This window comes from Phocoena sinus, chromosome 15 (genome assembly GCF_008692025.1).
Source record: "Phocoena sinus isolate mPhoSin1 chromosome 15, mPhoSin1.pri, whole genome shotgun sequence".
Classification (NCBI taxonomy): Eukaryota; Metazoa; Chordata; class Mammalia; order Artiodactyla; family Phocoenidae; genus Phocoena; species Phocoena sinus.
The window spans coordinates 72,010,834-72,037,403 of NC_045777.1; the positions used below are offsets into that span (position 1 = coordinate 72,010,834).

The following is a 26,570-nucleotide window of genomic DNA, read 5'->3' on the forward strand; positions in this document are numbered from 1 at the left end:
AAAAAGAATTGGTGCAGGCCAGAATCTTATCTCCTCTTAATAAATTATGAAGAAAAGCCCAGGATTCTTACACCTCTCTCCCTCATCCTCCCACTCTTCCTCAGATTGACGTCTGACGAATAGCCAGAAATGAGAGTCACACGTCCATACCCAGAGTCAAGAGGTGGATCCCAGCTGCAGGCACCCATACACACGCTTTAGCCATGCCTTTTTATTATTTTTTTTATTGAGACAGGTGGATGGTGGTTAGTGGTGAGGGGTTCCCATACCCCCACTGCAGTGTTGCAGGACAACTCAGCAGTTCTCGTGTTTACTGGGGTAGACACCCCAGTGGAAGCCAATGGCATTGATAATGGATTGGCCAGCTCGGCCACTGATGAATCGAAGCACAGTGTTGGGGTGCAAGGGGACAGCTTTGAAACTCTTGCCTCTGTCTTTCCCAAAAGTCAAGACGCGGGACTTGTCAGTCACAAAGACCAGCTTTCTCAGGTAGCTCTTGTACCTTCCCGACACCTGGACCACTGATTCCCCAGGGTACAGGGAGATCTCTTTCAGCTTTCCCAACTTGCCACCCACGTAATCGCTCCACACCTTGCCGTAGCACACCTGGAGGCTAAGGGCAGGGGTGAGGAGGGAAGGAAGGGAGACACTGAGTAAGGTGATCAGAATTCAGGACCTCTTGGCCTACAGGCTGAGACCTTCAGACTAGTGACAGGGATGACAAACCCCCTGCCAGTCCCACAGAATGTGAGGGTTGGGTAAGCCCTTGGAGATCATACATGGAACTTCAACTCATTTTGCTGACAAACAGGCTCACAGAGGGAAAACAACTTGCCCAGAATCACCCAGACAGTGAATATCAGAGCTTGAATTTGAAGTCTACACTCCCACCAGGCCCCCACCCCCTACTTGACACAAGGAAAGGGATTTTTCAAACATCTGAAAGGCTCCGATGAAGGAAGAGACTTGTCCATGCTGTGCTAGGATACAAATCCAGGATCAGAAGGATAAAGTTTTGGGAGAGCCATCAAGCAAAGATGGAGGATGCCAGAGGGGATTTAAACCTTGGGTGGGGGAAAAACTAGACAACTTCCAGGTCCCTCTGAGTTGATGGTATATGATTTACCCAAGATCACAAGTGTGGGTGTGTTAGGGGTTTCGACAGCACAGGTCTCAAATCCAAGTCCTCTAATAATTTTTCCATATCCTGTTATCCCTGTGACTTGACTGAAACAGATGTGACCCAAAGTGACTGAGAAATTCACAATTTAGTAAGATCCTAGAAGGTCCCCAAACCACCGAAACGCAAAGAATCTTACCCTATGATGTAGTAGCTGTTAACTCGGACACGAATGGCAGTGATGGGGCCATCCAGCTGGTTTCCAGAATGGGAGAATTGCTTTCCTCCATGGCCTCCATACTCTCCACTGAAAGAGGAGGAGCTGGCCTGAACTGGAGGGAAAGGAGGAGTTGGGGGGAGAAATCCCCTGAGAGCTCAGTTTCTCCCCACCACCCTTATTCCCCCCACAACTCAGTTCCCACCACCCCAAGTCAGCCACTGACAGCCTTGGCCACCAGCAGTACAGGAAGCTGCTTCCCCTGACTCTAGTGCTGGGCTCCTGGTTTCTCACTTACGCTCACTGGCACAGGCTGATGCACAAAGAAGGGCAAGAAAAGCAACGGTCAACATCCTGGGGCTGGAGTGGGAAGAAAGGAGAAAGTGAACGTTTACCCTTATCCCCCCCAGATATCATTTACCCAGGCACCCCTGATCTCCAGTTGAGGCTCGGGTTTCTTGGTCCTTCAACTCAGACCTCATCCACCCAGTCTTGGTCTTAGAAAGAACTGTCTACACTCTCTAGTCCTGTTTGTCACAAATACTATCTTATGTGTCCTCAATCCCTCTGCCTCTCTCCGGTCTGGCTACAGCCGATCCTTCTCTTCCCTCCCAAGCCAGAAGGTCAGTCCTGACCTTCTAACTGGATTAAGCTTTGTCAAGCCCTGTTCCCTCCTGGCACAAAGCAGGAAAGGAGCTTTCTAAAGAAGAAGTGGAGGACATCTCCAAATCCTAGAGATGGTTGAGTTTATCAAACCAGGAGTCAGAGCAAAACCTAACTGAAGTAGGCCTGTGGTAGATTGGCCCAGTCTGTGGGACATATCTGGGGCATAGTTTAAATTCCTAGTTTCATCCTAGTCTCAAATCAGAAGGAAAGGAGCATTTTAGAGGTGGGTCTCTGGGTCACTTGGGGAGTGAAGGTGGTGATAGAAGAAACAGCCAACAGCACTGTCCAAGCAGTTCTGGTGCAGGTGGGATAGACTGAGAAGTTGGAGAAGAAATCGGAACCGGCTTAAGATAGGAGATCCCAGGCACCTGGTCTATTTGTCATACCTCCTTCTTCACTAACACAAATCTGGCCGTAGGTGTATCCCGGGTGTCCCCAGTCCTTCAGCTGAGATCCAGATATCCTTACACCTAAGACTAGCTCACAACCAGATGCCCCGGTTAGCTGACACGCAGGTCTTCCCAGCCATTCAATCCAGGAAGCCTCTTCTTCAGCTCAGCGTGAATCCCCTCTAATTCAAATCCAGGCATCCCTGTTACCCCTCAACCCACACCTCTGTCACCCCTCACCTGGCACTTTCAAGTGCAAAGTAACCCCCTGGCGACTTCCAGGTCTTTTATACCTCGTCCAAGCCCTTCCCCTGCTCTTCATTGCGTGAACCTCACCTCCTGAGCAAACATGATCAAACTCTTAGGGTCAGTTGTCAGGCAGGGTCTGGTGGCAGGGTGGGGTCAACTCTGGACCAAAGCCCAGATCTCAGGAGAGGCAGAATAAACTTGAGAAAAGATCACCAACCGAAGGGCCAGCTGCTTTGGGTGGGCAAACTTCCTAATCACCTCTGGGTGTGGTCCGAGGTTCTCCTTCCCCTATTTGGTTTCTGCTGGTGCCCTCACCTGCAATCTGCCGTCTTTCAGGATAAACATTGTCCTCTGCAGGTATTTGAAATATAGATTCTCCTGGAAAGGGATTACACTCCCAACACCTTATACTTAGGAATGCCTACTATTTGCCAGACACTTTTTTTCTCTCCCCTTATATTTTATTTGAAAAAATCCAATTGTACAGTGAACATCCCTATGCCCACCATGTAGATTCTATCTTAATATTTTGCTGTACTTTCTATTTTTTCCATTCATCCATCCTCGATCTGTCAGACTCTTCACAAACTTTTTCTCTCTGAGAACGGTGACTTGAGGCCACAGGACACCTGGAGATCCCCCTCCCTGGAACAGGTAGAGTCAGCGCAGCGGGCAAGAGGGAAGCTGAGGAAGTAAAAGCAGACAGGTCCTCCTCTGGGGGCAGTTCTGGGCCCTCAGGACTCCTGGGCACCATAGCTGAATCTTCCTGGGGCTGTAGCCCACACAGGGCAACGGCTCCCTCCCGTAGGTCTGAAACTTCCCCAGGGTTGGTGTCATCGATTTCTTCTCTTTGCCAGCCCTTCTCTTCTGGGGCCCCTTTGGACTGGCCCTCTGACCCACTGTGTCAGCAGGGCAGACAGACAAAGCCCAAGGAGGGGCTGGAACCCTTAGCCTTGGTTAGTAATGATCAGGAGTGTGGCATTTGGAGTACCCCACCCCCTTATAGGCTCACCATCTGGGACTGAGGACTCGTCCCAGGAAACACAGGGAGCCCCACCCTGATGAGCCGGAAGTAGGGTGGGGCTCCTGGCAGGGAGATTCCAGGAGCTAGGAGGGTAGCCAAGGATGCCCTTTGTGATCTCCCCTCTCCAACCTTCTGCATGTCCAAAACGAGCACATCCTGGTGACAACTTTTACTTCATTCCAGCCATTTTGTTCTCTTATGGCTTTTGTCCTTTCTTGTGCTTGCCTTTCTTCCCTGATTCTCTCTCTTCTCTCTCCTTCCTTTAATGTCTTGATCTTTCCCTGACATCTCTTGCCCTGAGGTTTTCCCTTTATATTCTCTCTTTCTCGGTGCCTGTTCTCTTCTTTGTCTCTTCATCTCTCCCAAGCTCTCTCTCTCACTCCTCCCCCTCTCTCCTCTCTCATTATCACGTGTCTCTTCTTCTTTAATAGGAGCACATCACAGAGTCTGTGACCAAACACAGGGAATCAAAGATGGCAGCTCAGGGAGGTCTGAGGTGAACACCTTGGGAAAACACCCTCACATTTCCATGACTGACACATCTGGGACCCTCAGAATAGAGGCTCCTACACTTGTCATAGTTTCAGTTTCATGCCGAGATCCAGAGTCTCCTCCATGCCTGCAGACTGGTCCCTGGGTTCCGGGCAAAAGTTCCTGAGTCCCCTTTCCAGAGTGACAGAGGTACGCTTCCTCCAGTGGGAGGGGTCTCAGGGTTCATCCTCTGTCGTCCTGGAGACAAGGAAGGCCACTGTGTAGCTAATGCTGGTACATCTTAGAGTTTGCACTGATGCTGTGCCTGAGGGTCCAAAAGGAAGAAGGTGAAGGCCCTGGGACACCAGGCCCCCCTCTGCTTCTACCTCATTAGCTCCTATTTAAACTAGTTCACATTTAACCCATGTGCCAGCTGGGTGCCTACCTGCCCCAGTCCCTATAAGCAGTGGAAGGTACCCCTGCTCCAGTGCTACAGGCAGGGAAAGTCCAAAGCCTTCCCAAGCTTTCTGCTATCACAGGCAACTTACACTCACTGACTCTTCTGCCCCTTTAGCAAAGCGACTAACTCAGCACATGTTTATGGAGCATCTCTATGTTGGAGGCACCACCCCAGATGCTGGAGAGATAGTAAGGAGGAAGAGAGTCAAATCCCACCCTCAGGAGCTTTCACTCTAGCAGGGGGAGTCATCAAATGAATGTTACTACATGATATGTGCTATGAAGAAATCATCAAAGCAGAGAGAGAACGTGAAGAGGGATGGAGAGGCTGCTGCTCTGGCTTAAAGGGTCCTCTGCTCAGGTAACATTTGCAAAGAGACCTGATTGAAGTGAAGGAGAGAAATACAGATATTTGGGTGAGCAGTGGGCCGGGCAGAGGGAACAATAAGTACCAGAGCCCTGAGCAGGAAGCACGTGGGATGAATTCAGAAACAGCAAGGAGGGCAGGGTGGCTGGTGGTAAGTGAGGGAAGCCAGTGGGAGGCAAGGTCTGGGCAGCAGCCAGCGGGCGGAGGGCGCAGGGCCTGGGAGGCCATGGTCAGGAGTTTGGATTCCTTCCGAGAGTGAGGGGAGCCATTGAAGGGTTTTGCCTTTTAAAAGGGTTCCTCCGGATTTTGATAGAGTGGAGAATGGACTGCGGGTGGGTGAGGCTGGGGAAGGGAGGCCATGGCAAGAGGGGAGTGACTCTCCCCCCATTTTGCTGGGTCCCTCTCGCCTGCCCTCCTGGACTGCCCGAGAGGCCCTCCCTCCCTCAGACAAAGCAGCTCTGTCTTTTCCAAGTCTTGGTGCATGTTCAGACCCCAGGGTGAGAATGTGCCCCTTCCCCCCATCAAGGAGTTTTCACAATATAGTTCCAAACAACAGCAGATCTGTTTCCTGTTAAGAAAACATCCTCCACCTCCTCATTTATACATTGGGCCTCCATGGAGGTTTCATTTGAGCAGAGGGTTTTACCATGAAAACAAACGTGAGCTTGCTTTTCTGCTCACTCTTCACTGTTCAAATGGATAAAGTCTAGAGAGCAGAAGTGACCTCACTAAGTTGAAAAAGGGAGTTCTACCCCCCTGACCCTCGTGCCCCACACGCCAGCCCCTCAGTGGCCTGCAGTTTGGTCTTGCTACTCCAGCTGTTCCCAAAAACCGGCCTCTTCACCGGTGCCAAATAGAAATGCGAAGAGAAAGGAGGAGACAGAGTTTGGGGTGAGGTAGAAAAGAGTAGCTTTTATTTTATTTTATTTTTTTTAAACATCTTTATTGGGGTATAATTGCTTTACAATGGTGTGTTAGTTTCTGCTTTACAACAAAGTAAGAGTAGCTTTTATTGCTTTGCCAGACAAAGGGGGCCACAGTGGGCTAACATCCTCAAGACTGTGCGCCCCACCCCGGAGCGGGTAGTGAGGAGTCTTATAGTGTTCAAGGAGCAGGGCGTGGTCAGCTCGTGGACATGCTTCTGATTGGTTGGTGGTGAGGTAATCGGGAGTCAGCATCACCAACCTTCTGGTTCCAACTGGTCTGGGGTCTACGCGCTTGTGGACAGTGGACAGTTAACTTCTTCCACCTGGTGGGAGTTCTAGTATCTGTAAAATAGCTCAAAGGATGTGGCTTAGAATAATATCTATAGTCCTTGAGGAGGAACTAAAGGTCCTTGACTTTGATTAATGGCTAAAGTATTATTATTTTGTCTTGCTTGACCGTTTCCCTTTCTTTCTGCATTTTCTCACTTCTCTGATTAAATTTATTCTTTGACTAAAGTTTTTCTACAGACAAAAGGCAGGTGGAGAACATGGGTGGGGGTCTACTCTGGGAAAGCCTCCTAGGGTCCTGCTCGGTTACATGGCTGCCCAAAATGCTGCCCTCCTCTGCCCACCCAGTGCCTTCTACCCTCAAGATATTCTGCCCATACCACCAGCTCAGCCACCCCCTGTGCCCACCACCAAGCCTGCTCTCCTCAACTCCCTTCTCTTCCCAGCCCCTCACTTTGAACAGAATTCATGGCTCCTTTCTCTCATGGTTCTGTCCCCCACTCACAGCCTCCAGCTGTGCTTCCTCCATCACTAGTCTGGTTCTAATTACCCTGCACCGTAATTTATCTGTTTACAGGGAAGCCTCCTCCACTGAAACGGGAGCCCATCCTAAGGCAGGAACTGTGTAGTCCCTACCTCTGAATTCCCAGGTCCTGCATCTCACCTGGCCCCTAGAAATGACTGTCAAATGCGTCAGCTGCAGCGAGACTCCTATGAAATGTTCCTCTTTTGACTCTTCACACAGCTATGTCTCTCTTCTCACAGGGTTGCATATAGGTTTTCTTCAATTTCTCATTTACACTTCCTCTGAAGAAATTCTGTATTCAGAAGAATACTGGGCATAAACACAGAATTCTGTGTTGAGGTCCTCCATCCAATATTTCTTAGCTGTGTGAATTTAAGGAAGTCACCTCATTCTTTAGAGCCTATATTTCTGCATTTATAAAACAAGAAAAAAATATCTCAAGATCAACCAAAACCCTAAAGGACAGTGTTTTTCAAACGGTAGATCTTAACCCATTGCTGTGCCATGAAATCAGTTTAACAGCTCAAGATCAGCATATTTTAAAAGTGGAATAGAAAAGAAAATAGGAGAGCAGTGCATGTAACAAAGTTAAATATTGTTTTTTGTTTGTTTTTTTTTTTTGCGATATGTGGGGCTCTAACTGTTGTGGCCTCTCCCGTTGCGGAGCACAGGCTCCGGATGCGCAGGCCCAGCGGCCATGGCTCACGGGCCCAGCCGCTCCACAGCATGTGGGATCTTCCCGGACCGGGGCACGAACCCGCGTCTTTTGCATCGGCAGGCGGACTCTCAACCACTGCACCACCAGGGAAGCCCCAATATTGGGGTTTTTTGTTTGTTTGTTTTTTGGGTGTTTTTTTTTTTTTGGCCCTGCGGCTTGCGGAACCTTAGTTCTCTGACCAGGGATCGAAGCTGGGGCCCCGGCAGTGGAAGCGCCGAGTCCTAACCACTGCACTACCAGAGAAGTCCCAATATTGTTTCTTGAAGTAGTGCACTTAAACACTCTATCTGTGTGTAGTGGGTTGCGATATGAAATGTTATTTCCTATTACGAATTGCAGTTTTTTAACTCAAAGGGTAAGGTTCAAATACAATTTCTTCATATACCAATGCTATTTGTTCAAAACTGTCAGGCTAGAAGTGGACTGGGACACATCTAGGGCAGTAACTAGAGTGGCTCTGGAGACCCAGATTTGGGTAGATAAGTGTACACTGTTAATAATTATTTTAAATTGAGATATAATTGACATATAACATTATATTAGTTTCAAGTATATAGCATCATGATTTGATATGTGTATATATTACAAAATGATTATATATTAATCATTTTTGAAGTCAGAAACCTATAGCGATGTACCAAGAATTTGTGGACAGAATGTTGTATTAAAAAGAGACATGGGTTAAAGCTTGGGTCCAGTCCTTACTCTCTTCATGACCTACTGGGCCTCAGCTTCTTCATCTGTATATTGGAGATAAGGAGATCAACCAAACTCTGTTGACAGGCCTGGCACGTGGTAAGTACTGGGTAAATGTTTATTCTCTTCTCCCTTGAGAATTTCACAAAACACGGCCTTCCTTTTTGGTCTCTTTCAGGTAAAGATGGTGTAGGCAGCCATATCTTTTTCATCTGCAGTTAGCTTTATCTTATGGTTTAGCTTGAGTTTAGATCCTGGAGATCTTGTCAAACGCATCATAAGACTTGAAAAAGAATTTTGTGTAAGTTGGCTTGAACAACTAAAGTTAAAGTCACTTGGGAATCTGGTTTTTATTTCCTTTTATTGAGATATAATTACACGGTAACTTTTTTTAAGCTCTGTTTTTGCTTTCAGTCTCCACACCTCTTACTGAATTATCAACTGCAACTTTTTTTTCCTTTGTTTAGTTTATTTTTCCTTCGCTTCCTTTAATTTGTTTTCCTCCTCCTCACAAAAGTAATCACTCTCCAAAACATAGGACAATATAATATTCAAAGGGATGAAATCCTTGTCCATCTGAGTGGTAGGATCAGCTATATCCAGTGCTCATATATGCTGGATAAACTATCAAGGTGGGAGTCACTCCACCAGGAAGCAGTCATTCTTGCTTTGTGTCAGGAGGAATTCATCTAAAAATAGGAGCAGATTTGGTTTCCTTTACACATCACGTGAAGTTCAAACAGTCATCTGCTCTCATGCATGATGTGTTCTGCAAATGCATTAAGACAGAGATAGTGTGATGTGCTGGTGAAATGCACAGACTGTGTTGGAATCCAGCCACCACTACACAGAGGGCACACGTGTGCCTGGGGCAAGTTATTTCTTTCTTTCTTTATTTTTAAACAGGAGAAAATCAAAGTTTAATAACATGTGTACATGGGAGAGTCCCAGGAAAACTGAGTAACTCGCCAAAATGGGCGAAGCCCTCATCTTAAATGCCACCCTCAGCTAAAGACAGAAGAGGATGTTGAGGGCGGGGAGAGTCCGTTCTGGGAGGTGAGCAGGAAAACACACAGTAAACAAGGGTGATTGTGATGCAGATCTAAGCATTGTCTTCTTCACAGATAAGAATTTGTAGAGAGTTGGTCATAAAAATATGGAATGCTTTGCACTTCTCTGGTGGCGCAGTGGTTAAGAATCCACCTGTCAGTGCAGAGGACATGGGTTAGAGCCCTGGTCCGGGAAGATCCCACATGCCGCGGAGCAACTAAGCCTGTGCACCACAGCTACTGAGCCTGCGCTCTAGCGCCCACGAGCCACAACTGCTGAAGACCGCGCCTAGAGCCCGTGCTCCGCAACAAGAAAAGCCACCGTATTGAGAAGCCTGTGCACCGCAACGAAGGATAGCCCCTGCTCGCCGCAACTAGAGAAAGCCCGCGAGCAGCAACAAAGACCCAACGCAGCCAAAAATAAACAAGTAAAATAAATTTTTAAAAAATGGAATGCTTTACAAATTTGTGTCCTCCTCGCACAGTGGCCATGCTACTCTTCTCTGTTTCTACGGTTTTAGAATGTGCTGCTGAAGTGAGCACCTGTAGCAAGTTATTTTACTTCTCTCTGCTTTTGTTTTCTCATCTTAAAAAAAAAGAAGGGTGGGCAGCTCTTAGGGTTCTGCCCTAATCTGAAGGGTCTGAAGGGTCTGAACCCAGCTCTTAGGGTTCACTCCGGAACATGGCCTAGTGCACGGTGAGTGCCAAGGGACTGTTTCTATAGGAATCAAATGTGCGCAAGTAAAACAACACAGTCTCACATTCTAAGGAGGGGCTCCACCCAGGGCAAGTGAGAAAATCATAAAATTTCTAATTACCCCTCGTGTTTTAGTTATACACCTAAATCATATATTCCTAGCCTTCTATACATATGCTTCGATTTCGTTTTCTTCCTTCCCAATTGAATACAGCGCAGACCAACTAAAGCCCATTGCACGTCCAACTGAGGCCTGCGTCATTGATTTTAGCATCCGCAGTTCTTCTCAGCTTTGTCCCTGTTGTACCAAGGCCATGAGATCTCGCACCTTTTCTCTAGTATCATCACTTTTTCATGTCCACTCATTTCATGAAAGTGTGAAGGCAAAATGGTCAACTAGCCACAACTAACCTGACACACAGGCCAAGGTAGCTTGAACTTGATGTGATCAAAAGCATTTACTGAGGGAACTTGGAAAACAGAAATGAAGTTCCCCACCCTGGAGGGGCTCACAGCCTTATGAGGGGCAAACATAAAGGAATACATCTTCAGAGTGCAGTGAATGAGCACAGCGGGTGGGCATATGGGGATTCAGCGGAGCACAGAGGAGGAAATGCACATCCCACCTGTGGCCAGGGAAGTGTGGTCACTGATGCCAGGATTGCAGAGTGAAAAGAGAGAAGCAGGCTGAGGTCCATCCAGCGCTATCACTTGTCTTGGGCAAATTACTTAAAGTCTCTGAACCATCATTGATACAGGAATGATAAGATTCTCTTCATAAAAGATACAAATGAACTTATTTACAAAACAGAAATAGACTCACAGACATAGAAAACAAACTTATGGTTACCAAAGGGAAAAGTGGGGGAAGGATAACAGGAATTTGAGACTAAGAGATACACACTATCATAGGTAAAATAGATAAACAGCAAGAATCTACTATATAGCGCAGAGAACGATATTCAATATCTTGTAATAACCTATAATGGAAAAGAATTACTTTGTTGTACACCTGAAACATTATAAATCAACAGTACTTCAATATAAATAAATAATTTTTAAAAAGATCCACTTCAAAGGGTTATTTTAGAGGATTAAATGAGATAGAAAAATGTGTTCAGTAAATTGTGAGGTACATAGAAGACACAATCATTTATGGCTGGGAACAGGGGCATAGGAGGAATAGAGACATTTTAACAGGGTAGGACGGTCAGTGGAGGGTACAAAGTGGGAAGCACCTTCCTTCACTACAGGAGGAAAGTATCAGAGCAGATAGGCCTGCAAGAACTGGAGGAAGGCAGTAAGAATCCCCAGGCAAGCCATGAATGAAGCCAAGAGCAGACCATGATATTTATGATTACTAATCTCTCCTTGCTAGGGTGGGGATAAGGGGTAAGGGGGCCAACCCCATTCTGGAGGGCAGAGAATCAACAAGGAAGAGAGCTGGGGCTCCTGCCAAAAACCCCAGCTTTCTTCGTGGGGAGAGAGGAAGAGATTATCAGCTGATGGAGAATTGTTGGCATTGCGCAGGTCTCTTTAGGGAAGCTGTGAAATGTTTGGAAGAGCAACTGTCGGGAGGGGAACGAGAGTTGTCCAGATCCATGTTACAGGGCGACTAGAGGCACTGACTATCGTGGGTTGTGTGATTTTCTCCAATAGGACAAAGGGCAGGTGGTTGTATTGGCTCAAGGCAGAAGGTTTATGAGGAAGGCTGTAAGGAGTGGGGTTGAAGTGATTCACAATGAAGTCATGGTTATAGAGGAAGTGGAGTGAGGTCAAAGAGGGCGGGTAGTCAGTGATGACCTCCAGGATGTGGGCTCCAGGAAAAAGAAGTGTCAATAAGATGGACCATCAGGTGGAGCAAGAGGAAGGGGAGGCTCAGTGCTTGGGGAATTTGATGGTCAATGTAGAGCAATCCTGAATGATAAGAAGGTCTAAGGCGGTCCCTAGTGTGGAGGGGCAGATCTTTATGGTCTTGAAAGATGAGATGAGAAGCAATGCTAGGTCAAGGTAAACAAGGACGGAAGTGCTAAATGAGGTTCTTTATATAAAGTATTTAATATTATCTCCTCAACAGCCCTTCAAGTTGGGAATTTGGGAAAAATAGAAATTCAGGCACGAATTAAGAAGACTGCCAAGTCCCTTGGAGCTTCTAAGATGGGAAGCTCAGCACAGAGTACTCTGCTCAATATTCTTTTTTTCCTTTTTTGGCCACGCCGCATGGCATGGGGGATCTTAGTTCCCCGAACCTGCACCTCCTGCCTTGGAAGTGCAGAGTCTTAACCACTGGACCACCAGGGAAGTCCCTCTGCTCTGTGTTCTGTAACAACCTAAATGGGAAGAGAATTTGAAAAAGAATAGATACATGTATATGTATAACTGAATCACTTTGCTGTACACCTGAAACTAACACAACATTGTTAATCAACTATACTCCAAAATAAAATTAAAAATTTTTAAAGTATAAAAAAAAGATGGGAAGCTCAGATTAAATCCAGGGTTGACTGGTTCCAAAGCCCAGCTTCTTTCCATCTCCCCAGATTTCCCCAAAGAGGTGGCACTTGGGACCTCTCTAATTCATCCTCATCATTTTTCACAGCTCTCAAGGTTGGAATCTCTGACTCTTGAGATCTCGGGGAGCCAGGTAGGTGAGACCTGGCAGGCCCTGGCAGTAATAAAGCTCTCCTGAGCTCAGCGGCCCTGTCCTTATTCCCTGTAGGCATCAGGATGGCCCTGGGTAAGGGATGGAACTCTCAGCTGGTCTGGGCGCCCCTGCAGAGAGGGCAAAAGGGAAGGGAAGAGCATCAGGAAACACCTGGATCTCTTGTTGCTCTGAATATATTTCGCGTGATTGACCTGCTCAGGAAGTCATTCTTTCAGCGGGAGGGGGACATGGGAGATGGTGAGATCTGGGTTCAGATTCAGCTCCAGCACTTGCTAGTTGTGTGACTTAGGAAGACACTAACCAGCTTTCTCAGTTTGCCCAAAATTAAGGGTATTTTGAGACATGGAACTTTCGATGCTAAAACCAGGACAGGCCAGGGCAAAATAGGATCATTAGTCACCCCAGACAGGCTACTCAACCCTTCTAAGCCTCAGTGTCCAAGTATAAAATGTGCCCGTCTGCTGCCCGCTTCTCTGCTTCTCACACCTGAGGCTGCACTTTACAGAGAACACGAAGAGGGAGTGCGGTTTAATTCCATCTGGTTGGGAGAAGCTGAGGGTTGACTGCATGTTCCTTCATCTGTAGAAGCTGAAACTCTGAAGTGTAAAGCAACTTTTCACCAACATTCTGCTTGGAGCCCTCAGCCGTGCTGATGTGTGGTCTGGAGCGCAAATCAGGAACCTCCCCCACTGATCACGTCCCTGCCACTCCTGGTTGCTGCCTCTTGACCCCAGGTGGGCATGGCAAGGTCCAAACACACCTTGCTCAGCAGGCAGTGGTAAGACGTGGGTTGTGGGTTGTGGATGAAGGCCACTTGAAGCATGAAACCCAGAACTCTGGTTGCAGTAACGTTGCTTAAGAAGGAGTCTTTAGGCTTCAGCCAGGATGGGTGGCGTAAGCATGGCAGGAAGACAGCACCGTCTTCCTGAAGGGTTGTCTCCCCTGGCGCCTGCTGCTGCTGCTCTTCTAGCCTGAGGTTGGTGTCCTCCACATTTTGCTCAGGAGCCAGGTTCATTGAGGTCCTCAACAATGTGGAAGGGGAAGGTGTGGAGCTGTCCTTGCTGGAGGAATGTGAGTTCTGAGCAGAAAGTAAGAAGTGGATGAACTTAACAGTTGAAAATTTGGCCACCCACAGTTCCTCAAAAAGTTACACATAGAATTACCATATGAATGAGAAATTCTACTCCTAGGTATGTACAGAAAAGGAACTGAAATCATATGTCCACCCAAAAACCTGGACCTGAATGTTTCTAGCAGCATTACTTGTAATAGGCAAAGAGTGGAAACAACCCACATGTCCATCAACCGAGGAAAGGATAAACAAAATGTGGTACAGGTATCCCTCACTTTTCTTCCTTCCTTCCTTTCTTTCTTTCTTTCTTTCACTTTATTTTTGGTTGCATTGGGTCTTCGTTGATGCACGCGGGCTTTCTCTAGTTGCGGGGAGCAGGCGCTACTCTTGTTGCGGAGCATGGGCTCTAGGCGCTCGGGCTTCAGTAGTTGTGGTGCGCAGGCTCAGTAGTTGTGGTGCACAGGCTTAGTTGCTCAGCGGCATGTGGGATCTTCCTGGACCAGGGCTAGAACTTTGTTCGTGTCCCCTGATTTGGCAGGTGGATTCTTAACCACTGTGCCACCAGGGAAGCCCCTCTCTCTCTTTCTTTCTTTCTTTCTCTCTTTCTTTCTTTCTTTCTCTTTCTTTCTTTCTTTCTTTCTTTCTTTCTTTCTTTCTTTCTTTCTTTCTTTCTTTCTTTCTTTCTTTCTTTCTTTCTTCTCTCTCTCTTTCTGGCCATGCTATGAAGCTTGCAGGACCTTAGTTCCCCAACCAGGGATCAAACCCATGCCCCCTGCAGTGGAAGTGCAGAGTCTTAACCACTGGACCGCCAGGGAAGTCCCTTCCCCACTTTTCTTGAAAGTTCATTTTATGCCACTTTGCTTTTAGGAAAACCTACATTAGTACCTGTTTTTGCTAGCCAAAAGAAATCTGAAGAGGATTTTCACTTTTACAATAGTAAAAGCCAAAAGGTGAGAGTAGTATTCAGTGTCTGTTTTGCAGTGAGTGGTTATAGAGGCAGCACATACCCCAAGCAAGGGAGTGGCACAGCCAAGCTCTTTCCCCAGAAACTACACTCAGCATCTCAGCATCCAGCCACCATAGTTTTCAACTGTGTCTGTGGGCATCTGTGCCTTATCTTGGTTTATTCTGTGCATCCATTAGCAAGATGTGTCCTAAGATAATTACTTCTTCACTTTGTCATTTCAGTTTACGGAAGGCTTCATAAGAATGCTCTACTTTCAGGTAGTGGGAAAGACAAATATTCATATGATGAAATATTTATTCAGTGATAAAAAAAGGAGTGAAGCACTGATTCATGCTATAGCATGGATGAACCTTGAAAACATTATGCGATGTGAAAGATACAAGACACAAAAGGCCACAAATTGTATGACTGCATTTATATGAAATGTCCAGAATAGACAAATTCATAGAGAAAAAGCAGATCGTGGTCGCCAGAGACTGCGGGGGAGGAGGGAATGGGAGTGACTACTAGTGGGTATACAGTTTCCTTTTGGGGAGATGAAAATGTTCTGAAATTGGACAGTGGTGGTGGCTGCAGTCTTGTGAATACACTAAAAACCACTGAATGGAACACCTGAAAAGGGTGAAATTTTTAGTATGTGAATAATGGCTCAATAGAAACAATAATAAATAAATAAAGTCTGGCCACCCAGTGCTGCTACATGTAGAAAGTGCAGCAATGGAGTGATGTATTCAGGATCCAGTTGATACCCCTTGGTATTGGGATGGGAGAGCTAGAGGATGGATGAATTTGGATGGACGAGTTTTCTGGAACCAGAATACAAGTGAGTCCTCCAGCTGGATCTCAGGTGACTAATGACCCATAGAGGTAGTAATCCTTTCTGATGAATGAGACAGTGATAGTCAGGTATGTGGTAAAGGACATGAAGTTTGATGTTTTCTTTCTTTCTTTTTTTGGCTGCGTTGGGTCTTCGTTGCTGCACGCGGGCTTTCTCTAGCTGCAGTGAGCGGGGGCTACTCTTCGTTGTGGTGCACAGGCTTCTCATTGCGGTGGCTTCTCTTGTTGCGGAGCACGGGCTGTAGGCGCGCGGGCTTCAGTAGTTGTGGCACGCAGGCTCAGTAGTTGTGGCTCACGGGCACTAGAGCACAGGCTCAGTAGCTGCGGTGCACAGGCTTAGTCGCTCCACGGCATGTGGGATCTTCCCGGACCAGGGCTCGAACCCGTGTCCCTTGCGTTGGCAGACGGATTCTTAACCACTGTGCCACCAGGGAAGTCCCTTGATATTTTCTTGAGAGCATCCACCTCCGCCAGAATCAGGCCAAGAACCTGAGTATGGCCAGGCTCAGTACACATAGGAGTTGGGGAAGTTGTGGTAGCCCCTTGGGCCCTCCTTTCTCCTGGAAACATCTGGTGGGCAACGACGCATCATAGAGTGTAGGTGTTGGCCACTGAGAGCCTCAGTCTGGAATATACCTCATTAACTTTTCAAGTAGCATCATGGCAGAGAAAAAGGACCCACAAAAGCCACCTTGTGGGCAGGCCCCCCCCCAACATACTCAGCTCAAATGATCGTTTCCTCAAGATCCATCAGGTCCAGTTATCTCCAGATGGGGCTTCAGTTTAGAGCTACAGAGAGCTATTAAGGTGTAGGCATGGCCAGATTAGGCAGGTGGGATCCAAGCAGAAGTGAAGGGGGTACCAGGCAGTCAGTTAGCAATTCCTTCAGCAAGTCTAAAAGTGAGCAGAACCCCAGTGGGTAGCTCACCAAGCCCCCAAATCTCTGTTCCTTTGAGGTCCACATACACTGGGCCTGGCATCATCTGGAACTTCTGACTGGAGAAGACATGGCCCAGAACTCCAGTTTTGCAAACAGATGTTTCCTCAGAGAGGCTGCACTGCTGGGAAAGCCTGCTTCTTCCCCTCCTCTGTCTGCCTGCTGCCCAAATAAATCAGGCAGTTTTACCCAGGAAGCCTTCTTAATACTATGAAATATTACACAATATAGAAAAGTACAAAAAAAGAAATGTTCTGTACAATAATAATAAAGCAGTCTTTTACTTAGTAACTTTGAGTTACCTGTGGGATCTAGTTCGAAATTCTGTTCCAGGAGTTCCTTGGCGATCCAGTGGTTAGGACTCTTTCACTGCTGGGGGCCCGGGTTCAATCCCTGGTTGGGGAACTAAGATCCTGCAAGCCATGAGACCAAAATTTAAAAAAAAATAAATTCTGTTCTGGAACATATTTAACAGGCCTAGGATTATATTAAATAGCATTTGCAGGTTGCAGGTCACAGAAACCCAACCCAAACTATTAAGCACAAAGGGAAATGTATTATAAGGACGCATGAGCCGAGGACAAGACTATAGCTGGGCATCTGGAGGGAAATGGAACCAGAGATTCAAACAGCATCGGAAATCTCTCTCTTTCTCTCCAGTGCTCCTCTCTCTGGTCCGCGTGATGCGAGAGGGAGCACTGAGAGTTCCCAACCCTCACATCTAACAGATTCAGTCACCCAGAGACATTCAGTCTCAGTTCCAAAATTCCAAGGGAAAGAACTCATTGGTCCAGCCTACCTGAGGCATTCAATCAACTCACAGTTAAGTGTGTGTGTGTGGCGGGGGTGACATTATAGGAATGTGACAGCTCTTACTGCAACCATTCAGAAAAGACACTTCCTCAAATAGTGGCGTCAGTCTAACAATCCAACAGGTGTCCACTGCAGGGCAGAAGCTGTTGGACCCCCCAGAGGATGTAGACCATAGCAGTGGGTCTCAACCTTGGCCACCCATTGAAATCACCTGGAAAACCTTAACGACTGATGCCTGGGTCCCTCCCCAGACATTCTGATTTACTTGGTCTGAGGTGTGGCTTCAGCCTCAGGCTTTTTTTTGGCTGCGGTGCACAGCACGCAGGATCTTAGTTCCCTGACCAGGGATCGGAACTGTGCACCCGGCGGTGGAAGCGTGAAGTCTTAACCACTGGACCGCCAGGGGAGTCCAAGCCTCAATCTTTTAAAAAAGCTCCCGGGGTGCTTCTAACCTACGGCCAAGGTTGAGAACTGGCTAGTGCCGTGCTTTTCAGACATTCATGCACCCACACGTCACTTGGGTATCCTGATAAGATACAGCTTCTGATCCAGTAGGTCTGGGCGGGGCCTGAGAGTGTGCGTTCTGATGCTTTCTCTGGGTGCTGCTGACCGTCTGGGAAGCCAGGTTCTAAAGCAGCACTGCCCAATAGTGCTTTCTGTGATGGCGGGAATGTTCCGTAGCTGCACTGTCCATACAGTGGCCACTAGCTGCAATGTAATTAGTGGCTTAATTAAATGAAATGTAATTAGTGAGACTGAAGAGCTGAATGGTTTACTTGACTGAATCTGAATTTGAAGAACCACACCTAGCTAATGGCTACCATATTGGACAGAGCAGGTCTAGTGGATTTCATCCACAGGGAGGGCGTATCTGAATCACCTGTGGGATTTCTTAACCAACTCAGTGCTCTCGTGGCTACCATGTTCCTCCTCACCCTCCCCAATTCAGGCCCTAAAACAGTGTAATAGAATGGGGTGGGGGAAGCATAGGGATGAAGAGTGAACCCTGGAGAAGGCCCCACAGGTTATTCTGAAGTACTGTCCTTACTCACTTGGTGAGAAACACTGATGTAGAATGTTCCAGATTATCTATTTCTCTGCTACAAACCCACCCTCGAACTTAGTGGCCTAAGACAGCAATATTTTTTTTTTCTCATGAATCTGCTTTTTGGCCAGGGCTGAGTGGGGATAACTCGGCGTCCGCTGACGTGGCTGGAAGCCTGGGACTGGAGTCATCTGGAAAGGAGCTTGCTTACGGGTCAGAGAGTTGACGTTGGCTGTCAGTTGGGACCCTTGCTGGGACTTTAACCAGGGCACCTACTTGTGTCTTAGGCTTCCTCACACATGGTGACTGGGTTTCAAGGATGAGTAGAGAGTGAGAATGAGCCCAAGCCACGTGGGAACAGCACTCTCCCTATTTTTTAACCTAGCCGTGGCAGCCATACTGTCACTTCTGCTGAATTCTAGTCATTAGAAATGAGTCATGGGACTTCCCTGGTGGCGCAGTGGTTAAGAATCTGCCTGCCAATGCAAGGGACATGTGTTCGATCCCTGATCTGGGAAGATCCCACATGCTGTGGAGCAACTAAGCCTGTGCGCCACAACTAGAGTCTGCGAGCCACAACTATTGAAGCCCTCGTGCCTAGAGCCGGTGCTCCGCAACAAGAGAAGCCACCACAGTGAGAAGCCCGTGCACCGCAATGATGACCCAATGCAGCCAAAAAATAAATGCATAAAATTAAAAAAAAAAAAGAAGTGAGTCACAACGGCCAGCCCATATTCACAAGGCAGGGGATGAGATTCTACCTCTGACAGGAGGAGTGAAAAGGAATTTGGAGACATGTTTTAAAACCACCACATAAGGACTTCCCTGGTGGTCCAGTGGGTAAGATCCTGCGCTCCCAATGCAGGGGCCCGGGTTCAATCACTGGTCAGGGAACTAGATCCCAAACGCTGCAACTAAGACCCGGCGCAGCCTAAATAAATAAATAAATATTTAAAAACCACCACATACACTTAGGAGTGAAGAGCACCAAGGGCAGAACTCTGCACACAGCAGCCCATGGGCCAGCTGCACAGTGTATGAGAAATAGAGTTTTACAACACAACATTGTAAAACAACTGTATTTCAATTAAAAAAGAAAAATGAGACTTCCCTGGCAGTCCAATGGTTAAGACTCCATGCTGCCACTGCAGGGGGAACGGGTTTGATTCCTGGTTGGGGAACTAAAGATCCCGCATGTCGCGTGAGGTGGGCCAAAAAAGAAAATAAAGGGTGGGAGGAAATAAAATGCATATGGAGTTCAAAGAAAATCCTAAAGGAGTTTAAAGTGGAAGAGCTTTAAGGAAAAAAAAAAAGTTTAACTGGTTCCAAGCACAGCCAGGCTCATCCCAGGTCGACCAGAAGACTCCCACACAAAGGCCTGTTTTCCAGACTCCTGACCAGAGACTTCCCTTTTACACACACTCCTTGAGTAACTTCCTGATTCCTTTTTGCAGAAATTCTTGCATGGTGGAGGGGGAGGAAGCTAGGGGTCAGAATACCTGGGTTTTGCTCTCTACTTTGCAGAAAGAAGCCTGTAAAAAAAATGCAGGTTGGGCTTCCCTGGTGGCGCAGTGGTTGAGAGTCCGCCTGCCGATGCAGGGGACGCGGGTTCGTGCCCCGGTCTGGGAGGATCCCACATGCCGCGGAGCGGCTGGGCCCGTGAGCCATGGCCGCTGGGCCTGCGCGTCCGGAGCCTGTCCTCCGCAACGGGAGAGGCCACAGCAGTGAGAGGCCCGCGTAACGCATAAAAAAAAAAAAAAAAAAAAAAAAAAAAAAAAAAAAAAAAAAAAAAAAAAAAAAAAAAAAAAAAAAAAAAAAAAAAAAAAAATGCAGGTTTATTTGGGAGTGAGGAAATTGTAAGGAATCATTTTCCTCTTTATGTTTCAATTTTCTATACTATGATTTAAAGTTTTCATGGTGGTAAAATATATATACCATAAAATTTACCATTTTAACAATTTTTATTCTATTACCTATTTATTTTTTAATTTTTTGGCCATACTGCACAGCTTATGGGATCTTAGTTCCCCGACCAGGAATTGAACCTGTGCCCCCTGCAGTGGAAGCACTGAGTCCTAACCACTGGACCCCCAGGGAATTCCCCCATTTTTTAACAATGTTTAAGTGCATTCACATTTTTGTGCACCCATCACCATCCTCCATCTCCAGAACTTTTTCATCTCCTCAAACTGAAATTATATATATATATATTTTTTTTTTTTTTTTTTTTTTGGTGGCACCATGCAGCATGCAGGATCTTAGTTCCCCGAACAGGGATTGAACCCGTGCCCCATGCATTGGTAGCGAGGAGCCTTAACTTCTGGGCCACCAGGGAAGTCCTCAAACTGAAATTCTAGACCCATTAAACACCAGCTCCCCATTCCCCTCCCCCCAGCTCCTGGCAACCACCATTCTACTTTTTGTTTCTTGGAGCCTGACCACTCCAGGGACCTCATATGAGTCGAATCCTACAGTATTTGTCCTTTTGTGTCTGCCTTATTTCACTTGGCATAACGTTTTCAAGGTTCATCCATGTTGTAGCATGTTTCAGAAGTTCCTTCCTTTTTAGGCCTGAATAATATGTATGATATAAACAATATTTTATATATAATATAAACATTTTGTTTATCCATTCATCCATCAATGGACGTTTTGAGTTCTTTCCACCTTTTGGCTTTTGTGAATAACTGTGCTATAAACATTAGTGTGAAAATATCTGTTTGTGTCTCTGCTTTCAATTCTTTTGCACATATGTAGACATATAATTGCTGGACATATGGTAATTCTATGTTTAATTTCTTGAGGAACCAGTTAAAATTTTTTAAGCCTTTTTGTAAGTGATGAAAAACAGTTAAGAATCAAAACAGCCAGTTTGATACCTTAGGAACAACAACAAAAAAAAATCATACCTGGTCTTTCTGGTTTGTTTGTTTGTTTGTTTAGTTTATTTAATTTATTTATTTTGGGCTGCATTTGGTCTTTGTTGCTATGTGCAGTCTTCCTCTAGTTGTGGCAAACGGGGGCTTCTCTTTGTCATTGCGGTGGCTTCTCTTGTTGCAGAGCACAGGCTCTAGGTGCGCGGGCTCAGTAGCTGTGGCACGCGGGCTCAGTAGTTGTGGCGCACGGGCTTCGTTGCTCCGCGGCATGTGAGATCTTCCCGGACCAGGGCTGGAACCCGTGTCCCCTGCATTGGCAGGTGGATTCTTAACCACTGTGCCACCAGGGAAGCCCTGTGGTTTTGAATAATGTTTACTGTTCTAGAGCTTTAATTTTTTTTTTTAAAGAAAGACTAATTACAAGAGAACATACATAACAATTTTCAGGTTTTATTTATTTGGAATTTCTTTTAAAAGGAAAACTTTTTATCGTCATGAATACATATCACACAAAAATTACCATCTTAACCACTTGTACATATCCAGTTCAGTGGTATTAAGCTCAGGTTTTATTTTAAGGCTTATAATCTCATCAAATTCTAATCTCGGTGGGTGATGCCTATTAAGGCCAGAGCCTTGGGACTTTCCTTTCCACCTACTCCTACCCCTGCCACACTTTGTACTCTTTCTGGCCCTTCCCTCCAAACCACAAGGACAGGGCAATCTGAGTCAGGCTGCCTTTGTGACCTTCTTTGGTAAGACACTAACATTTCAACATATTTTTTGTAGCCTTTCATATTAAATGGTTGTCATTTTGCAAAACAAAATCTGAGTACGTAGGAAGAGTTCTGTTGTGTACACGTTGTTTGGCAGAGAAGGAATTTATATCTATGCTCCCCCCCATCCTCCTATATACATGAGGTGTGTGACTTAGAACACAACACCTCCCTTATTTAGGGCCTACCTGCCATCTGTCAGTGAGTGAGTCGATTCTCGACAGTCTCTGAAAGGTTCCCAGTCCAGGAGCTGACGATTCTCTCCTCAACACTAAGCACCAGGAGAAAGGAGCCGAGATGACAAATGTTCGTGGTCCTGGAGAGAGGCCTCAGCATGTTGTTTAGCCTTGGATCCTTCCCAGAGGCCTGACATTTTTGCTACCTGAGTCTCACCTCACAGATAGTTTCCAGCCAAAATTGGGGCTAAATGGTCTGAGGACAAGAAGATATATGTTTGTGAAATGCATGGAGAAGGTGGGCAAGCAGGAGGGTGTGTGGGGACAGATAGCAGGAGTGGGTATGGCGGGGCCCGGTGGGCAGGGCAGGGACACAGCAGCCACCTGCGAGCAGGACAGAACGAGCCACCTTGGTGGTCTGGATGGGCTCTGTCTCTCTCTCTTGGCTTCCAGGTAATTGTTCTGGGGCCTGGGGCCTGACTGTGGGGTGACACTGAATTCAACAGAACCACTGCCCATTCCGGCCCCACCTCTCACCAGGAAACGCCTCCCCACCGCAGTGACCACATCCCCCCAGGTTGCCTTGGAAACACTCTGCGGGGGCTGGGAGATCCAGGGCACAGTTGCCGAGCAACAGGTGGTACCCTCCCTTCCGCCCTCATCTGAGGCAGCTGCCCTGCACCCTTGGCTCGCACAGGGAAGAGCGGCTCTGAGGGCGAGCCAGGAGCCCAGAGACTGACTGAGGTGAGGTGAGGAATGCAGGAGGCCCCTGCAGGTGGGGGACCTGGGGGACAGCCAGAGGCAGACAGAGACTGGGCAAAGCCAGAGAGGCGGGGACAGGTGCAGAGGTGGCACCTGAGACCTGGCACAACAGCAAACTCAGGGGAGCCTGCAGAGAACAAGACCAACTCCAAGGAGAGTTGTGAGGGCAAAGGAGTAGCCAGGGCGCCGCCAAGGTGGCCAGGAGCGGGGCCCACACGCAGGGGCAGAGCTGGGACGGAGGCTCTCATTTCCTCACCCAGCACTTCTTCTAAGCAAGACATGAGCGGGCTGAGACAGGAGGAAAGAAGTCCTTGGGTTCTTTGAGTTTGAGTTCAGTTTTGTCTGAGGCACCCTGGAGTCTGGGAGGAAAATGCAGCTTCCAGAAAGGGCCTGGGGGTTCTGAACAGGAGGGCCCGGCTGCAGACCGAGGTGGGCCCCATCTCTCTGGCCATCTGGCTCCTTCCCGCCGTTTCTGGGTCCTCCGGGCTCCTCTGTCTGCCTGGGTCTGTTTCTCCAGCCAGATGTTGCTGAACCCTGCTCCCCTGGCCCCTCTGTCTCCTGATCGTGCCAACCCTGTCTCATGTGCTTCCTCTCCTGATCCCATCTCTCCAGATGCCTCCGACCCCAGAGCAGCCCTCTGGGCACATGGAGGGGCCTCCTGCATCAGAGGCCTCCTCATGGCCCCCGCTGCCCTGCGGGCCCTGTGTCCCCATCATGCTGGCCCTGGCCGCCCTGGCTGCTGTCTTCCTCCTGACCACAGCCGTGTTGGCCGAACGCCTGTTCCGCCGCTCCCTCCGCCCAGACCCCAGCATCTGCGCACCCACCCTGGTCTGGCGCCCAGGAGGAGAGCTATGGATTGAGCCCACGGGCACCCCCCGAGAGCGCTCCGAGGATTGGTATGGCTCCGCGGTCCCCCTGCTGATGGACCGGGCCCCAGACCCACCCACCCAGGGGGGCGCCTTGGAGGCACGAGTGACAGCCCCACCTGCCCCTTCAGCCCCATACTCCCCTCCCAGCTCCTTGGTCCCCCAGACCCCACCAAACGCCCCAACCCGTAGCACCTTCTGGAGGCCCCAGGTCTGGGAGGAGAGGCCCCACACCCCAGGCCTGGTGAGCTGGGCTGAGCCCGAACAGAGGCCAGAGGCCAGTGCATATCCAGGGAGCCCCCAGGCCCCGAGGCTGCGGCCAGGAAGCCCCAATCCTGAGTGGGGCCTCCAGCCTCGGGTCACCCTGGAGCAGATCTCAGCTTTCTGGAGGCGTGAAGCCCGGACCAGCGTGAGTTTCTGAATCCCCAGGGCCTGGAGGACTGGCCTCCCAGAGACCCCTGGGGGAGGCCCAACCTCAGAGGGATCCTAAGACCCTGAGGCTCCTGAGAACCTGAGCTGACAGCTGAGGCCCCGGGAAAGAATGCCCCTCCCAGGCCTTTAACTTCTGGGTTTCCGTTCCCCTGGATCTGGGCCTGGGCAACCTGGGTGTGGACAGAGCCTGCGCTGCGGGGCAAGCTCAGAGGTGCCTTTGCTTATCTGCCCGGGGCGGTGGCTTAGAGAACTGGAGTTGAGGCCACCTCTGGGCCAGAAACTGCCACGATCACATTCCAGATTAAGAACTCAAGGTACCAGACAGACAGGAAATAGCATCAGCGCCGCGGCTCCCACCCTCCTTCAGTGTGGACCTAAGATGCCGACATTGGAGTGAGGGTCCTGAGGATGCTGAAGAACAGAGCGTGGTGATGACAAGTGTCAGCCGTGCTAGCAGGAGATGACAGGAATTCAGCTTCCCAGAGCCACACCCTCCCTCCAGAAAAACACATACAGAGAGGTCAAGGTCAGGCAAAAGAGCATCTTATTACATATAAACTGTGGCTTTGACCCCCACCTCGCAACAAGAGGCCATCTCTTGCCTGCACCTGGGACCCGGAGTCGCAAAAGGCCGGTGGGCAGCATGTCCTCTTGAGGCCGCCGCGTCTCAGCCCTCTGGATCTTACCCTTCCACGGTGAGGGAAGCCCAAGCCAAGGAGATCTGAGTTTGATCCGGTGTGGAAAGGAACATTCTCCCAGAACGTGGCCCCTGGCCGTCTTCCCTCCCAGCTTCTTGGAGTGGTCCAGAGAGACAGAGTTGCCCCAAGACAGGCTTACTTATGTTGCTCCACCCCACAAAAATGGAGCCCCAATATCTGTATCAGCTGACCTCCCCTCTGGGCGCAGAGCCAGGTGTTGGGGGGAGGCGAAGGAGTTTCCATTCTCTGGGCTCTGACTTCTCAAACCTTAGTCCTGAATGTTAGGATTTTGCCATGTCAGTTACCACCTGTACTTTATATTTTTCTTTAAATTGGTTTACCATTTGCTTAATAAATTCATTTTACAAGGAATCTGTTTTGTATCACTTCTGTAAATGGAAAACCAAGTATCACTTGTCAGAAATAGAAGGTAAAACATGGAAATAAATACAGTGTAAACAAAGGTATATAGTTCTAAGCAGACATTGTTTCCTGCTGGAGGCATCGACCCAGAGATCTGCTCTTCTTTGTCAAAAGGCTCAGCAAGTATTAGGAAAGTGTTAGACATTCCGGTGCCACCCTGAGACCACCCTTGAGAAGTGCTGTGATGGATGAGAGCTCTGCATGGGGAGCAGCCATCCTGTGCTACTTAATGCTGGCCAGGAACTCCCCCGCCCCGCCACCAAGTTCACCCACACCCCGGAAATGCTGTCAGGCAGAGGCCAACACTCTGCTCTTCCTCCTCAGAGGGCCAGAGAGCACCTGGGCCTGGACCTCCCTTCTCACCCCTTGGATGCCAGGAGTTGGACTAGCAGCCAGGGCTTTAGAAGCCCCCTGGCTGAGGGACATCCACCCCCCCACCCCCGGCTGCACTCATCCAGCCTGTGTTCCCAGCATCTTCCCTGAGCCAGGCCCTGAGGAGGGAGGAATCAGACCTGGCCCCCGCCCTCAGGGAGATCTCAGTCTCTCTAGTGGCAGGGGTGGGGGTGGAGGGAGGTGAGATAAGACAGGAAGACATAACTGATACAAGATCAGGGCTGCTGTCCCACCTCTGTCACTCACAAGCCAGGTAACTATGTCACTTCTCGTCACTGTTAGCTGACAGGACTGGGTTGTGGGGACTCTGCCCAGGAAGTATGAACAGTCCCTCAGGGACGCAGAACTGAGATACCACGCTCAGAGCTTAGAGGCCTGCATGCCAAGGGCTCAGCAGAGGCAGGATGGTGGGGAAGGGACACCAGGGACAAGGCCCCAGTTCTCTATCTGGTTCTATCACTCACTCTTGGAGAAAAATACTTTTTGTATTACTGGGCCTCACATTCTTTCTCTTTACAAAAAGAGAGTTGAAAGTTGAACAGATGCTCTCTTGGGACTTTTCTAGCTGTGACATCTAAGGATACAGTAAGATGAAAGATGGATACCTACTCCCATGCATGGATGAATGTGATCTCCCTGAGGCAAAGTCCAGCTTGCTGTCCCCAAAGTCACCTTTATATCCCCAGACCCAGAACAGGATCTAAAACACGGCAGGAGCCCAAAGAAAGGAGAATGAATGAATAAGTAGACGGATTCATAGATATATTTGTTTTACCCTTTCTCCTCTTTATTTTAAACATCTCCTCTTCATTTTGAACACCATCTTACTGGAACGTCCCTGGTGGTCCAGTGGTTAAGACTCCATGCTTCCACTGCAGCGGGTGTGGGTTCAATCCCTGGCTGGGGAACTAAGATCCCACATGCCTTGGGGTGTGGCCAAAAATTAAAAAAAAAAACACAAAACACCATC

The 26,570-nt window shown here is 48.3% G+C and overlaps 2 protein-coding genes and 1 pseudogene across 3 annotated transcripts; 1 reads left to right on the plus strand and 2 right to left on the minus strand.

Annotated features, from left to right (window-relative positions):
* Positions 1-294: 294 nt before the first annotated feature.
* ZG16 (zymogen granule protein 16) lies at positions 295-22,529 on the minus strand. Its single transcript, XM_032606126.1, has 7 exons — positions 22,411-22,529; positions 22,039-22,282; positions 16,643-16,753; positions 13,014-13,605; positions 1,636-1,697; positions 1,320-1,452; positions 295-613 (listed from the first exon to the last, which is right to left on the minus strand). The coding sequence occupies exons 4-7, from the start codon at positions 13,094-13,096 to the stop codon at positions 295-297; spliced, it is 597 nt and encodes a 198-aa protein (XP_032462017.1). The 5' UTR covers positions 13,097-13,605; positions 16,643-16,753; positions 22,039-22,282; positions 22,411-22,529.
* Positions 9,608-9,708, minus strand: LOC116741084 (annotated as a pseudogene).
* Positions 22,530-22,619: 90 nt separating the features above from the next.
* On the plus strand, positions 22,620-25,156 carry C15H16orf54 (chromosome 15 C16orf54 homolog). 2 transcript variants are annotated; one of them, XM_032606511.1, is made up of 2 exons: positions 22,620-22,770; positions 23,401-25,156. In XM_032606511.1, the coding sequence occupies exon 2, from the start codon at positions 23,401-23,403 to the stop codon at positions 24,073-24,075; it is 675 nt and encodes a 224-aa protein (XP_032462402.1). In that variant the 5' UTR covers positions 22,620-22,770; the 3' UTR covers positions 24,076-25,156. The 2 variants fall into 2 exon arrangements, with proteins under 2 accessions (XP_032462402.1, XP_032462403.1); XM_032606512.1 differs by having other exon boundaries at positions 22,645-22,775.
* The last annotated feature ends 1,414 nt before the right edge of the window (positions 25,157-26,570 follow it).

Coding starts and splice junctions, on each gene's coding strand:
- ZG16 (XM_032606126.1), bottom strand. CDS start 13,096: ATGCAGTCAACCCTCAGCTTCTCCCAACCAGATGGAATTAAACCGCAC. Junction 1,453..1,635: donor ATCAGCCTGTGCCAGTGAGC/GTAAGTGAGAAA, acceptor CTTTCCCTCCAG/TTCAGGCCAGCTCCTCCTCT. Junction 614..1,319: donor AACAGCTACTACATCATAGG/GTAAGATTCTTT, acceptor CCCTGCCCTTAG/CCTCCAGGTGTGCTACGGCA.
- C15H16orf54 (XM_032606511.1), top strand. CDS start 23,401: ATGCCTCCGACCCCAGAGCAGCCCTCTGGGCACATGGAGGGGCCTCCT.